General features: G+C 38.2%; 1 protein-coding gene across 1 annotated transcript in view; it reads right to left on the reverse strand.

Moving 5' to 3' along the window:
- LOC126162686 (peroxisome assembly factor 2) overlaps positions 1-17,589 on the reverse strand; it is a 132,414-nt gene that overhangs the window by 94,988 nt on the left and 19,837 nt on the right. The window contains exon 3 of the mRNA XM_049919340.1: positions 14,059-14,267. Coding sequence (XP_049775297.1) covers positions 14,059-14,267 — 209 coding nt within the window. The remainder of the gene's footprint in view (positions 1-14,058; positions 14,268-17,589) is intronic.

Consider the following 17,589-nt stretch of genomic DNA (forward strand, 5'->3'; position numbering starts at 1 on the left):
ATTCCAAAATCTCACGAATTTGATCATGAGAAAATCCACATGCCTTAAGAGACATGCCATTTCACACAGAAAAAATTGGAGTGTGGGTTGCCATAACATGAGCATGAATTAACATGGCCAATCTTTTTTGATACTACCATCATTTCCGATGTCTATTGTTCTCTTTTTTTTATACTACCATCATTTCCGATGTCTATTGTTCCCAGGTAATTTATCCATTTATTGTCCTGCTGAATGAAAATGAGATCAATTGTTCATTTTCCCAACGAGACAATGCTACTGCTTGTATAGCACACCACTCCCTATGACTTTTATATAAAATCTTTGAGACAAAGTAATTATGAAAGGTCTCTGGTCCCCATGCACATGCCATCAGTCTCCACCTGACTACTTCTTTTGGCAAGCGGCTAAAACATTTGTGTTTCAAAATAACCCAAAGACAATAGATGAACTGAAGACAGAGATAATTGATTATCTGCATTTGTTTGCATGTGAAACACTGGTAAAAGTGTTCACAAATAAATGTAAGAGTGTTGAACTATGCCTTCAAGAAAGAGTAAAACATTTCCAGCACCCACTGTGATACTGGTGAGTATGGTGTATTTATTGTAATTAATTAATTTCATTGCTTCAATTATAATGTTGAATCCCATCTTATAAAATAACTGTAGCTACTAGCAGGAAATCCTGGCCCCTAGCTTATACAGCGACATGAATGTGCTGCCAACCTTAAGCACCCCGCAAACTGAGACAGGCAGAGCTCACCACTGTGTCGAGACTTTGCAGTTCCACTGTACTCTTTACTTTCTGACATTGAAATTAGTTCAGATACAACATATTAACTAAAATCATTACCACAATGGACCATTTTTGAGTCATGAATGGAATTACAGAATGGTGCAATGAATATGAGTTACAATTCACAGGCTTCCAGAAAGTTGTTAACTCCATTTCAACAAAATAAGTATCAATACTTCATGAAGAAAAATGCAATGATTCAGACTGTGTTAGTATACGAGACTATGTAATGCTACGGCTTCCATTAGACTTTATAAGAAGGGTGGGAAATTCAGACTTCAAAAATGGGTCTGGCAAGGAAATTACATTTCAGCAAAGCTGCAGTATCATCTCAGGAAGTAGCTAACATCATACAATTCCTAAAAAATCTTAAATCTGAGGGCTGGGATGAAATTCCAACAAATATCATAAAGGCAGGAAGTGACAGCATTGCACCTCAACTCTGTAAAATAATAAACCAATCATTTGATGAGGGCTACTTTCCAGACAGACTGAAACGTGCTGAAGTCTGTCCAATCTACAAAAAGGGAAAACAAGATGATTTAGTAAATTTCTGCCCAGTGTCTATACTCCCAATTTTCTCTAAAATAGTTGAACGAATAGTATGTAATCAATTAGAAAAGTATAATAAAGAAGGCAATATTATTCTCAATAACCAAATGGGTTTAGGAAGGGACGAAACACTTTACAAGCTGTAAATGAACTAATCTCTAAAGTAAGTAAATGCCTCAACAACAAACAAAGTGAATCTGGTATTTTTTGTGACCTCTCAAAGGCGTTTGACACAGTAAACCATAAGCTGCTGGTCCAAAAATTGGATACCTATGGCTTCCATGGAAAATCTGTAAGATGGTTTTCATCTTATCTCAAAAACAGACACCAAAGGGTGGTGATACATCAAGAGGGAGAGAAAACTTGCTCTAGCTGGAAAGAAATTCAAGCAGGCGTGTCCTAGGGCTCGATATTAGAACCACTTCTGTTCTTATATTACATAAATGACTTGCCTAGCAAAGTAAATACAGATACAATACTTTATACAGATGACTCAACTGCTGTAGTTTGCTGCAAAAACACTGATGAATTAGTATGGACCACGAAACAAGAACAAGAACTACAAGAACTTGAACATTGGATAAAAAATAATGCTATGAAATTAAATCTTGAAAAAACCCAAATCAAACACTTCAGGACCAAACAAACTACTGAATGTATAGCGCAAATAGAATACTCAGGTAAAGAACTGACCACAGTTGATTCTGTAAAATTTCTTGGGATAACTTTAAATAAAAAACTTGCAATGGGCCGACCATGTGGACAGTTTACTGAAGAGATTAAATAGTTTAGTTTACGCAATGAGGGTACTACACAAAGTAACATATAAAATGGTGAAGAAAACTGTATACCATGCGTATTTCATAACAGGTATAAGATATGGACCAATTTTTTGGGGTGCTGAAAAGACAAACCTCCTTTGAATCATCAAACTAAAAATCAGAGCAATGACAGGAACCAATAATAGACAATCATGCAAACCACTATTCGAAAGCCTGGACTTCATGACAATCCCTTCCATCTTCATATATGAAATACTTCTCTTTGAACAGAAAAACTCACATCTGTTTGAAGAAAACACATTCACACATACCTATGAAACTAGACATAAATTGAAATACATGCTACCTTGTCACCAACTCACATTATATGAAATACTCCTTATTACATAGCTCTGAAGATCAGAAATAAGACAAGGTCAATATTTGGGGAATCCACATTGGAGACCATTGCCACATACCTAAAAAGCAAATGTTATAGCCTAGAAGAATTTCTAAATGGATAAAAAGCAAATGTTATAGTTTAGAAGAAATTATAAATTAACTGTATATTCAGGTTTATATACAGAATTATAGTTTCAATGGCAGTTTGTATTCCGTACAGTACATCCATACTTCATATACGGGTGTGAAGTCTATGGTAATGATTCGATGAGTTATGAAAAGATTTAAAATATAATGTTGTATTTTTATTATAATAAGCAATGTATGTATTACGTACTTCCTGTAGTATATAAAATACTGTAACAACTTAGGTTAAAGTCTGACGAGTCACCAATGTTCTCAATCAAATGATTGTATAAAAACATGTTATGTAATAATAAAGTATCTTATCTTATCTATTCTGGCAGCCCTTGAGGTAGTCTTATTTTTTCTAAAATTGGGGAAAGAAGAAGGAATATCTGTTAGCAGAACATTGCTGAACCACCACCTGTTTGCTGATGACACTGTATTGTTAGTCTTTTATGCACATGAACTTCAACTTTGAATGGAAGAACTTAATAGAACAAATTTGAAAGTAGTCTTCAACTTAATTACAATAAGACTAAAATAACGAATAATCAACATATTCACAAGAAAACTGTACAAATTAACAATGAAGTCTTACAACTAGCTGATGTGTTTATAGATGTAGGACAATTGGAGACAATGATTGAATGGACATGAAATAAATAAACAGAACAGTTAAATTGGATTGGACTGTTTTCACTAAACTATTAGTGTTTCCAAAACTAAGTTTCCAACATAGGTGGAATAAAAAGTTCACAAACGACATATATTACGTTTTGACTAATGGCAATGAAATTTTCACTGTAAAAAACGTTCAGAAACAGAGAGAGTACTGCAGAGATAAATGATATGAATTATTTGTAAACAGAGGAAATAAATGAGTCAAACAACAAACATAATTATGACTGCAATGAAAATTCGAAAGACACAGGAAGGGCATACCGCTATGCAAATTAATGGTCAATGGACCAAGGAAATGTTAGTCAATTCTTTGTCAATAAACTGTAAAAAAAAACACCAGTATATGCCTAAAATATGACAACAAACATACAGAAGTTGATGTTGTTAATTTTTGCAATTACAGCTTGACAATAAATTCAACTGAGAGGAACTTACCACAGAACTGCTGAAGCACCTAACTAAATCTCTATTTGCTATGTGAATGCTGTCAAACATAGGTGGTATAAAAATAAAAAAGGCTGTATACTGTGCTTAATTTCATTCCATAATGACATACAGGATTATTTTTTGAGGTAACTCATCAAAACAAGCTGAAGTTTTCCACATCCAAAAATGTATAATAAGAATTATTTGTGGAATGAACTCCAGAACATCCTGCAGAGGCCTGTTTAGGCAACCATGGTTACTAACTACTGCTTCAATATATTTATTCCTTAATGAAATTTGTCATTAAAAATATTCCTTTTTCAAGCTAACAGCTCAGTTCATGACATCAATATTACAAATAAAACTAATCTTCACAAAGATTTAGAGCCACTTACTTTGGTCCTGTAAGGTGTCCATTATTCAGGAACACAAATTTTCAAGAACTTGTTACCAGTCATAAAAAGTTTAATGATTAATACAGTTCAGTTGAAGAGAAGCTTAAAGGATTTGTTGGGAGCCAACCTCTTCTACTTCACTGACAAATTTGTAAGTATAACCAACTGATGTGTATATTTTACTAATAATATCAAATAATACAAGTATTAGTACAATGACTTCTGTACTATTTCAGTGCAGTGACGTAATCATTGCAAATAAGTGTTGCAAAATGATCTTTTTATTTGATGATGCATGGCTACATACAGTCTAAGAAATAACATATGCAACTTGGTGTATTGAACACTTACAGATTTTGTGATGAGTTATTTATCACCCTTTAAATGAAAATATGTTATTTCTTTTTCGTTGTTAATATTTATTGTGTGTTACTGCTGTTCTGACATGTTCTACAATGTGGAGGATGTCCTCATTATGGATATTTTGGAATGAAAAGTACTTCTCATGTAATCTTTGCTGCACTCCAAGAAACAAGAGGAGACTGACAAGATAGCCTAATGAAAGGCAGGTAGATGACATTACAAAACATGCAAAAAAAACAGGGATTCGCATAGCTGAAAACTGCCTGAAGAAGTCTAGAGAAGACATTTATGCAGCAGCGGATGTCAAACGGTTAATGATGACTATGTTGACAACCATGATTATTTCACTTTCACTGCAGTTCTAATTCACAAGTCCTTATGTCGCCTTGCTTCTCCGAACTACTGACTTTTTTTTTTTTTTTTTGTCTAAGGTGCTATACTCACCAGATGATCATAAACAAAATTTTAACCGCAGTTCAGCATTTTTCAACATTATCTTTAATCTTTATGCTTAGCGATTAAGCACACCATTAAATACAATTTATTTTGAAATCCATTTCCTGTTAAAGAACATTTAGATACTGAAATATACATCTGCTGTTATTCCAAGAGTGTCCAAGGCCATTTTCCTCGATCAATGATGTAAGGGAGGCTATACAGTCCAGAATTGGAATGCCAATCAGCCAAAGTCGCCAGGAGCACTGAGGTAATCATCCTACAGATGTACCAGGTTGAAGATACCTGTTTGGTACAAAACAGTGCCCTGCGGTGTAAAGAAGTCCGTGAATGCCTACTGCACATCCTCATCCGATAGGAATTGGTGACCCTTCAAGGCCTTTTTTAAGGGACCGAGAGCATGATGATAATGTGGGCAGAGATCAGGGTTATAAGAAGGGTGCTCAAGTGTCCCACTTGGGTTGGCGTAACTCCTGCTGGCCTCCCAGATAGCCAGGCATCTTGTGTCATACTGCGACCAGCATGGAACTTGGTGCACTGCTCAACAATAGTGGTTTCCGAAAGGCATGCTGCCCTATACACATTCTCCAATGGATGTTACCAGCATTTGTCCTTTGGCAGGCAAGGAAAGAATAAGAGCATGTTGGTTGTGTTTGGACACATTTGGTAATAAAATTGACATAGTTAACATTCCTGCATTTAAAGCATGCACATCGTAAAGGCACACATTCCACACTAATCCCTTGCCTAGATGTTGGTGCTTATATACCCACATCATAGTTATGCTACATTGCATATACTCTGCGGCAACACCCTCAAATGGAAACTTTTTGATCACCCCTTTCTATGTGTCGGAAGTAAAAGAATTACCTTTGGTCATTGTAATGTTATGATGTAAAATAAATAGATGGGTTGTAACACAGCAATTTCATTTAAAAAAGTGTCATTATTATCCTATATTGCGAGAATCTATGTCTAGGTTTAGTTCTAAATTGGTGACAGTTTGCATTCTTAAATAACGTATTAGTAATCTGAAAGTTTGTTATTTGTAACATAGTTGGCTGCGTGACTATTTCAGATATGCAGCTAAAACAAATGTAACAGCTAAAGCAAATGTAACAGGCTACACTGGCTGGTCCTCAGTTCAGGGAAATGTCAAAGGCATATGACTTCTAATATCATGAAACTTAGGAAAAGGTTATTTTCTAACCACCCTTTGGATTTATGCTCGCTTTCATTCTTTTAATATTAAAATGCCAACACAATAGCTTTAGGAAATTAAAATTAATTTTAGATTCACATGTTTTTCAAAGCATGAATGTGTTCATTTAAAGGTGGTGTTGGGTCTTAAGCAGCTAAGGAGGCAAATAGGACAGTATCAACAACAATTTGAAAATCGATATTTCTGAAAATAAATGGCAGCCATTTCTCATGTCATTAGAATTACAAAGCAGTACAGTTGCAAAAGTTTTTGATGATGACTACCGATATTCTCTTTACTTGGAACATCAGTCTCCTTTTATTCTTGTAAGATTCTAGCAATTATATTTTGGCCACTAAAATTGCTAGATGGGGAAGGTTAGCAAATAACAAAATGTTACCTCTTATACATATAAAGTACTGTAGGAAAATGCATGATCAAATTTGTATGTATTTGGGGCTACACAGGGTGCAAAATTTAGTACACAGAACGCCACCTCTGGCAGCAAGAATAAATTTAACCCCGCTTGGCAACGAGCTGAACTGAGCTCGGATGATAGACACATGTACGTCAGGAATTGTGCACGATATTGTTGAGTGTTGCACATTCATCTTCCACCTTTTCCTCAAATCTTTTACTGTAATAAACATAATGTAGCCAATGCCCTAATGCCTCATAATGGATTAATAGATTTTGCCAGCTTTGGATCAAACTTGGAAGTTGCTTTCCTAGTGCAGCTCCTTAGTGGACAGTGTGCTGAAGTAAAGTTTCAGCAGGGATGAGCCTGTTCATAGCAGCAGGTGGAATGATCGGCTGTATCTGTCCTTGGTTGCAGAAATCCAGCAAACCCATCAGAGGAAACAGTTCCAAATGCCCCATTATATTGCGCTACTCGTGGAGATTATTTTGTCCTTGCTTTCAAACTTCTCCCAAAGGCAGTTTCTTTCCATACTGCTAGCCTACACCTTACCCTCTAGCCACAACATTACGAAAATAGAAATTCATCAGCAATCATAAACATTTTAGTTCATCCACAATTTCTTTATGAGGGAAGAGCATTAAAGAAAATATTTTTCATCAGCATAACTTCATTTTATACTTTTGTCAATTGTAAATCAAGTTTGATGGCAATACTGTCACATGTGATAACTGGCTAGACTACAACGAAATGGTATTGTGTGTGTTACTACGGGTGTTCTATTTATGTTTATCATCTGTTATAACTTTTGTAGAGTTTTGAAGTGGTTGAGTGTTTTGGTTTCAGATAGCTCTTGCATTCCTGCTCTCTTATTAGCTGATGGCAGAAGTATGGGTACCCAATATATTTGATTTAATTGAAGTCACTGTATTTTACAGACTTTGTTTTCTTTTATTTTGGTGTCCGATTTTAAGCGTTTCTATGTGTGATAATCTGCAGATGCTCTCAAAAAAGGTGAATTTCGAAGTAAGTTAAAAAGTCATTCCCTTCTAAGCTTCTCATATAAAAATATGATATTAAAAATGTTTGTGCAAAACGAAGCATCAAATACTACCAGCTGCCATTGGAGTACACCATTCCATTGTGCTTCAATCAATCATAATGGCTAGTGAGTGCTGGTGTAAGTTTCTCAGCACAAAACTGCTAAGGCTTTCATGGCCACTTGTTCACAATTTTTCTGTTGGCTTCTGTCTCGGATTCTTTGGCCGATATTTGTTTGATGATTTTTCTGATGCTTTGCAAGCACGAGTGGCTGGCATTGTCAAAAATTCACCCTCCATTGCTGGTGGTGGAATGGAGTCGAGCTTGCAGCTGCAGATTATATGTACCTGGTGCACCTACATACAAGGGCTTTTCCGTGATCACTAACACTGTGGCTTTCCCCTTGCTACCTGCAATGGTCAGTCCTCGCAGCATAGGAATCCAGGGTCCATTCACTTTGAGGCTTTCTTCTTTCTTGTTGAAGCCATTGTCATGTTTGTGCATTTCTGTAGATTCCCGAAACAAACAGGTGTGATAGCTCTTCTCCACAACAAGGACATATCTATCAATGAATTTTACTGTGTGTTCAGTCTCACATAGTGCGTGCTCTGCCATGGCCAATTTCTCTACCTGCCCCAACTTGCAGTTTTGTTCATATTCCATGATCCTGATGTTAACCGATCATCCAGTCATTCCAAAATACTTTTCCATATGTACAGAGTTTGTGGTATATTCCCTACAACACAAGTGGGTTCCTTTTCTCCTTTGCCAGCCTGAGAAACTCTATCTGTCATTCTGGGCAGAACGTTGTTCAAATGTGTGTGAAATCTTATGGGACTTAACTGCTAAGGTCATCAGTCCCTAAGCTTACACACTACTTAACCTAAATTATCCTAAGGACAAACACACATACCCATGACCGAGGGAGGACTCGAACTTCCACCGGGACCAGCCGCACAGTCCATGACTGCAGCGCCTTAGACTGCTCGGCTAAACCTGTGTGGCTGGGCAGAAAGGCCATACCCAGCATTTCCTTATCCATTGTGTCACTTTGCCGAGTGTTTGTTTCTGTGATACTTTTTATGCAACTGGTGGATTACCCACTGCTCCTCAGAAAACTTTCTAGATGTTGCATTTCACGCCTGAGATACTGAGGCTCACAGATTTATCTAACTCACGTTAAGAGTATATTAATCATGCCTCTTTTCTGACTCGGGTGGTGATATGGCAGTTTGTGCCAGTATTGGTCTGCGTATGCCGGCTTTCAATGCCTGCAGTGTTCCACATTTTCACCATCCCTCATGACCACCACATTTAGAAAGTGCTGCTGTTGGTCCTTTTCTACTTCCATGCTAAATTTTATGTTGGCATGGAGACTGTTCAGGTATCTTAAGAAGTCACCAACGTGTTCATTGCCACGGCTCCACACAAAGAAGGTATCATCGCTCTATCTGTATCACACCTTTGGTTACCATGGTGCCAAGTCCGGTGCCTGTGCTTTGAAATGTCCCATAAAGAAGTTTGTAACAACAAGACTAAGTGGACTGCCCATGACGATGCCTTCCAGTTGTTCACAGAAGTAGCTATTCCACATGAAACATTTCGTGATGAGACGTGCATGAAAAACCTTGGTGATGTCTTGTGCGAAAATGGAAATGACATACTCCAGAGAATCACCGACTGCCGCACTGGTAACCAAAGAAACAACATCAAAGCTGATGAGGATGTTGTTTTGTCCAAAATTTAGTTTCTTCACCTTCACAATGAAATGTCCAGAGTCCTTCATGTATGTATCAGTCTTTCCCAAGTGTGGCTGGAGCAAAGAGGTCAAGTGTTTTGACAGTTTATGGGCACTTCACTAGTTACATAAGAAGTATCACAAAATCAAACACTTGCCAAAGTGACACATCGGAAAATGAAATGTCGGATATGACCTTTCTGTCATACATTCCCAGAGTGATGAACAGAATTGGTCGTATGTCGTACAAACAAAGAATAAAGACTATTTCTAAACTGATGAAGAAGATCAAGGAGTTTCTCAGATTGGCAAAAGAGAAAAGGAATGCACCTGCATTGTCGGGAGTATACCTCGTACTGCATACGAGAGTGGTTTGAAAAGTTCTCAGCATGGAATAGAAAAAAAAGAAAAGGTCTCCTTGTAGATTAATGAACTTGGTCCAACAATGTTCTAGTGCCTTGATCCCATCTCAAAAATGAGTTTCCTCCAGGCCAGCAAAATAGTTGTCAACTCCGGCTATCAATTCTTCGCTTGAAGTGAATCTTTGACCACCAAGAAAAATTTTTCATTTTGGGGAGAGATGGAAGTCTGACAAAGCCATATCAGATGAATAAAGTGGGTATGGCACTAATTCATACCTTAGTTCACGTAATTTTGCCATGGTGACGGCACATGTGTGCAGGCACGTGTCAAGAGTCGCAGCACCTATCTTGCAGATAATTTTTTCATTTCTAATTCTTCAGTTAAAATGTGATACACACTTTCAGATGACATCTGGCAAGCATGAGCAATTTCACGCACTTTCAATTGGCGGTCCTCCATGACCATTTAGTGCACTTTTGCAATGATTTCTGGAGTAGTGACACAGCTTGGCTGATCACTGCGCATATCATCATCTAACCCCTCCCGACCAAATTTAAATTCATCTGTCCACTTGGCAATAGTTGAATATGAAGAATCAGAGTACCCCAGAGTATTTTGGAAATCAGCATGAAAGTCCTTTGCTTTAATACCTTTCTTTACGAAGTACTTAGTCACTGCTTGCATCTCGATTTTTTCCATCTTTGCAAATCACTACAGGGGGACAACAGAGCCACGTCACCGCCACAGCTCTCTTCCAAGAGCACTGATATGGCACGTGTTTCCAGGCAACAGTCCAATGAATATCACATGAACAACTCATTGTGCTAGTGCTGACCTCTCATGGTGATTCCGAGAACTTTTCAAAGCACCCTCTTACATGAGGAAAAGTCTAGAAGGACTGGACAATCAATCAACACCAGAACCCACTGAACATAAGCAGCACTGCACGTTGTGGCAGGTGGAGACATCAGCCATGGCAGAGCACTTGCTGTGAGAGATCTATTACATAGTAAAATTTGCCGATATGGAAGTTCTTGCTGTAGAGAAGAGCTATCATCCCACTTGATCAGGGAGCTATAGAAATACACCAACATGATAACAGCTTCAACAAGAAAGAAGAAAGCCCTTAGGTGAATGGATCAGTGAATGATTATTGCAGATAGCAAGGGGAGAACCGGAGTGGTAAAGACCATGGAAAGGCTCTATGATGCTGGCACACAAGGTGCACACAATCTGTGGCTGCGAGCTCGACTCCAGTCCATTATCAGCAGTGAAGGGTGAAACTTTGTCAATGGCAGTCACTTGTCCTGGCAAAATGTCATAAAAATTGTCTTACAAATGTCAGACCTGAGACAGAAGCCAACACGCTACTTGTCAGTGTCTGGGCAATCTATGACCAGATATTTTCTGTGGGTGAGAGAGTTAACTTCCTCTGTACTGGGGCAGGTCAGGACAGCATGGGAACATGCAGTTTTGCACTATCTTGTTAAAAGAGGTCACAGAGACTTTGAAGATAGGGCACAGTCACTGGTCTCAATGTGTCAGAAATCTAAGGGCTTCTATCAAAGTTAACGTCTATGCAAACCAGAGGAGATAGTGTTGTGCACTCAGTCATACCCCACACAATTACATCGGGTGCAGGACCTGTATGATAATGGCACAATGGCAGACACAATATGGCAATGTTCATTCCTTTTCAATTCTTCACACATGAATACATCGATTGTGATGCTGCACATAGAACTAGGACGTATCTGAGAAGACAACCTAGTGCCACCACTCCTGCATGCAGTGTTTTTATTAGGTACACCATTGTTAGTGTGTGTCTCTCTCTCTGCTGACACAGTCCAGCACAGACTGTCATGGCATTCCTGCTCATTTTAGTGATACTGCAACAGCAGCAATCCAATTGGACAGTAAGTTACACTTTTGTAATACGATATCAGGTGAGTGCTAATAGTATTGTTTTGTAATAAAGTTTTTACTGAAGGGAGCAATAATTAAACAAGAAACTAAAACTGCCAATCTTTAGCTGTCTAAGGATGCTGGGAGGTACGAACTCATGCAGTACAGGACAGTTCATCTACAATTCTCTTGTAACCTACAGATGTTTAATAAAGAATGTCACTTCCCTTTAGGAACAAAAATGGCTAGCAAACAGCAGAAGACCTGACCTTTTGCAGAAAGATGACGTATATCCACCGAACAATGTGAGGTTTTGTTTGCAACACTTCCAGCCAAATTCTATGGGAATTCAATACTTATGTTATTTAACAGAGAAAATAAGCCATGACAGCTGTAGCTGAAGAGAAAACCACACAGATGTCAAATGCAATAAAATTGTTTCACAACATGGAAGAAACTGATTCTGTAATTGTTGCTACATCTAAGCCACAAATGGCAAGAATCTCCAACACAGTCATCTTTTGAAGAAAAAGCAATTACATTTAAATAAATTTGTGCATTAGAAAGTACAGTGAAGTGAAAGAAAGTATGCATCATTAGACTGCATTATACGTAAGAAAAGAGGTTGTCACAACAAGAACAGACAATGGTAGAAATAAATGCTTCTCATCCATAAAAGACTGTGTTTATATTCTACTGCTTCCAGTAAAGTATGATGCAATTATACATAGATTCAAAAGTATCTCTTCCACAATAAATTGTAGCTTATGTCACTGAATCTGAGAGATTTGGTTCTTTTCACATTTATTTCACAATCATTCATCTCTCGATAATTTATTAATACTTGGAATGCAAAAAGACAATAACTATTTCTGTTTAAGTAGAAATATAATTAAAGACAAACATAAATATTACAGCTAGCTTTCTCACAGTTGTTCCAACTGTCAGACCATAACAACTTTCACAGCAGCAGGTGTTGCGACTGTAAGTGATAGACTGTGTTGCTGCCATGTGAAGGGAGGCAGCAACAATGGTTGCTGTGCTAACAATCTGTGATGCTCCAGACATCATCAGACTTTCCTGTGAACTCTAGCCTCACTGTAAACAAGCCCATTTTCTGAATCAAGGTGTATGATGTAGCTGTATGATTCTGCATGTCCAAGTGAACAGTATATATTTCCTCTCGAGTGCTAGTCATGTAGGGCTATTGAGACCCCGTGTGATGTTGAGTATGGCTCTTCTGATCCTATTGATTGTGTTTTCGTATGACAGTACAGGGATCCTGGCCAATGCTAAAAGCAGTATCATGGAAAAATAAACCCGTCTCAACAGGACATGGTTCTGCTGCTGCTGCTGAATCCAACACATGCAGGTAGGCATTTCATCTTGTTACACAAAGTATAATATGATCTCCACACAAACAAACCACATTTATATGGGAAATGCACTGCCTAACCTTTCCTTGTATTGGCTTGTTGGTTGGTTGGTTTGTAGGTGGGAACCAAACAGCGAGGTCGTCGGTCCCATGGGATTAGGGAGGGATGGGGAAGGAAGTTGGCCGTGCCCTTTCAAAGGAACCATTCCTGTATTTGTCTGAAGCGATTTAGGAAAATCACATAAAACGTACATCAGGATGGCCAGACGCAGGTTTGAAGCGTCATCCTCCCGAATGCAAGTCCAGTGTGCTAACCACTGCACTACCTTGCTCGCTCCTTCCTTGTGTAGAGAACAAGGGTGGCATTACTCTTATCTGTGTGGTTGCACTGATATGCTAATCATCTGGATACCTTGTAGTGCACTTTGTGCTGATTTGACATTGCCTTCATGCTGTTGCAATTTTAATGGCCACCAATGTATATCTACTCACCTCCTCTCCACAAGATATTTCTGTTTTAAAATATAATATCAATGTTTGATGTACTTCACATATATTAAACAAACACAGAGCAGGAATGTAGTTGCAGCTGTTGTACATTTCATATATATGGCACAATGGAAATATCCTCTGTCATACACTACACAATAATCTGTAGACTCTACATGTAGCTCGAGATGTACAAATTGATAGCACTGTTTCAGCTACACAAGCAATTGTAGTACCATTCAGACTTTGTGATGTAATGAAGCAGGGTTTATTTCACACTTGGATGTGTACATTAAACTGACTGAACAGCTCTTCACATTCTAAATGACAATTCTTGATCACTATTCCTGTGTATGGCTCTTTTAGAGAGAACCAGAGTTTCAATTTGTGGTTTTACATGTCACATTAATGCATGTGTATAGAGATGATTATCATTGCTTGAAAATCCAAAACGACAGACACATTGAAACTCAATTGAAACACTAAAGATTACACAGTGCTGACATCTTATGGACTCTGAGCTAGAGACAAGACAAGAAACTATTTGTGAGTGTTAAAAATTCATTACCTGACTGCATGTGAGATGAGAGCTTCCAAATCAGCAAGAACAAAGCCAGAAGTTTGGCTTGCATAGTATGGTAATGATACATCAGTCTCCAGGTGTAGACTCCTTGACTTCACAAGCCACTCTAACATTGACAACCTCTCTGTTTCACTTGGACTTGATACATGCATGGTGTCGAGAAATGCTCTTGCCAAGTCAGCAGTGATGTTAGTCTAGGCAGCAGAATGGAGACAACAAACATTATACAATAAATGTTCTGAGGAATAATGTAATGTACTGAGCAACTTTTGCTCCCAGCTGTAACAGACAACAGGATGTAGAAAAATTATTTCTTTAACACTCTGTGACACAACTCTGTAAATGGGAAGTAAACTATCAAAAAGAAGGTATTTAAAATTAAATTATGTATTACAACCATCTAATGAACAACTTATTTTAATCTGTGAAAAAGTTTTCACTAGCACGCAATAGTCACAAAAGATAAAAACTTAAGGCAGTAATATTTATGAATTAGTCAGTTACTTAATAAATAAATCCATACATATTATAAAATGTATGTATGTTCAACATCTGCTCTTAAAGTGCTCAATCAATTTCAACCAAACTTGGAGCACATATCATTTCCCATCTATTAAGAACTGCTGTGGGAGTAAGAACCACCTATCTATCAATGAGATGGGACTGGGGATGCAAAAGCAGTGTAGGGCATGATGCATGGATATCCAGTAATTGAGAACGAGAGCACTTCGTGACTTGCAACAAACTTTACACATAATTTCAAACCTTTAAAAAACATTTTCTTGCTGACAACTGCCAACAAAATGATGAAAGGAAAAAGTTTATCATTACATTATAGGATTTCCAGATACTCTGCTTCTTGTGGATTTATCCATTTTTTCACCTAATTTTGTCTCTCTCTCTCTCTCTCTCTCTCTCTCTCTCTCTCTCTCTCTCTCTCTCTCTCTCCTCCCCCTCCCCTGAGTCTCTGTCATTAGTCATCCTGTTGAACTGCAAGTGGCATGTCAATAGTGGATTTAGACATCCTGTATATGGTGGATGAGGACCAGGGAGGACTCAGGGTGTAGTACTGATCCCCCTGAGCAACAAGTTCAAGGTGCTGGCCTCCACTTGAAACCAAAACTGAGCCAGTGGGACTCACTTCACCTGATTAGGGGAAACCTGTTCTGTCCAGTGTCAAGAGGACGCAAATGCAAAAGAGTAGTGGTATATTAATCGTTCGCAGTTCAAATGAACAGTGAATGATGGAACCCCTTAGGGAAATGGCAGCAAGGGCCAGAAAGGACACAGATGCACTCAATGTGTATGCCTGAGGGCCCCATTAAACACGCTGAAGAGGCTATCCCAGCAGCCGTTGAGAGAACAGTGTGCAACCAACTGCAGACTGTGGTGCACCTTGGAATAAATTATGCCTGTCACCTGTGCTCCAGGATCATACTTGGCTCATTCCAGAGACTGGCAGAGAAGGTTGAGAACACCAGCCTTGTACATGGATTTTCAATTAAGCTCACAATTTGCAGCACTGTCCCCAGTACTGATCATGATCCTCTGATTCTGACTGAGTGCAAGGGCTGAACCAGACACTTTGCCGGTCAGGTGTGCATGACACTTCAGAGGCTGCTATTCATGTAGCTGACTGTGTATGGAATGCACACTAGGGTTCTTCAGATTAGGTGACTCTCCATTCTAACCACATAACAACAGCTGTATGAAACCCAGGATCGAAAGAAATAGCTTCCACAGGCGAGAGTACTAAAACCCTAACAGTCAACGGCTGAAGCATTTGCAACAAAGTGCCAGAGCTTGAAACACTACTGAAAAGCAGCAAAGCTCACATAATACTAGGTACAGAAAGCTGGTTGAAACCTGAAATCAATAGCAGGGGGATTGAAAGGATAGGATATGGGAAATGGAGGTGGTGTATTTGCCACAATCAACAAGAAACTCCAACCAACTAGGACAGAAATTGATGCTGCACGTGATATTGTTTGGGCAAGACTCAGTATCAGGGGTGGGCATAAAATGATAATTGGATCCTTCTATCGCCCACCATACTCATTTCCTTATGTAACCGAAAACTTCAGAGAAACCTCAGTTCACTTGTACTCAATCTCCCCAATCATACTGTAATCATCGGTGGAGACTTTAATCATTCAACAATTAACTGTGAAAATTACAGTTTTGTTAGAGGAGGGTGTGATAAGACAGACTGCGAAACATTACTAAATGTCTACTATGAAAGCGACCCAGGACAAATAACTTGGAACCTCACTCATGATGAAAATATATTGGATTTAATGGCAGCAAATAGACCTGACCTAATATATGAGAAGCACCAGTTTGCTTTTGTTCTACAATAATACTTTTTATTGTGTTTTCAGACATTTACTGAAGATGGCCTTGTAAGCCGAAAACCAGTTAACACAATAAAAGTATTATTGTAGAACAAAAGCAAACTGGTGCTTTTCACTTATTATAATGTTGTTCTACCAAGAACCGAAGGAAGATTCTGTTAACGTAGACCTGAACTCTTTGAGGATGTCCACATCAAAACTGGTATAAGTGACCACGATAAAGTTGTGGCAACAATGATTACCAAAGTTACAACTAAAACAAGCAGGAAGATATATATGTTCAATAAACTAGATAAAAAATCAGTAGTGTCATACCTCAATGAGGAACTTGAAACTTTCAGCACAGAGCAGGAGCATGCAGAGGAACTATGATTCAAGTTTAAAAGAATAGTTGACCATGCACTGGATATATATATATGTATCCAGCAGAACAGTTCATAAAGAAATGGAGATTACTGCACAATAGGTGTAACGCAATGTATAGGACAGTAGATGGAGAGATGCTGAATGAAATACATTTGGCTGTGAAGAAAGCAATGTATGAAGCCTTTAATGACTACCATAGCAGAATATTGTCAAATGATCTTTCAGGAAACACAAAGTAATTCTGGTCATATATAAAGGCTGTTAGTGGTACCAAAGTTAGTTTCCAGTCCCTAGCAAATGAGACAGAAACTGAAATTGAGGGTAGCAAGCAAAAGCTGAAATGGTTAACTCCATTTTCAAATGTTCCTTGACAAAGGTAAACCTATGAGAATTGTCCTAATTTAATCCTTCTACCACTGAAGACACGAATGAAACAAGTGTTAGTGTCAGTGGAGTTGAGAAACAGCTGAAATCATTAACAAAGTTCCAGGCCCAGTCACACCAGTCTACAAGAAGGGTAGTAGAAGTGATCCACAGAACTACTGCCCAGTATCCTTACCATCGATTTGTTGTAGAATTTTAGAACATATTGTGGGCTCAAACATAATGAGGTATCTTGGACAGAATGACGTCCTCAATGCCAACCAGTATGGATTTTGAAAACATTGATGACATGAAACCCAACTCACACTTTTCTCATATGACATACTGAAAGCTTTGGATCAAAACAGTCAGGTAGATGCAGTATTTCTTGATTTCTGAAAATCATTTGACTCAGTACCACATGTACACTTAT

This window comes from Schistocerca cancellata, chromosome 2 (assembly GCF_023864275.1).
Source record: "Schistocerca cancellata isolate TAMUIC-IGC-003103 chromosome 2, iqSchCanc2.1, whole genome shotgun sequence".
Taxonomy (NCBI): Eukaryota; Metazoa; Arthropoda; class Insecta; order Orthoptera; family Acrididae; genus Schistocerca; species Schistocerca cancellata.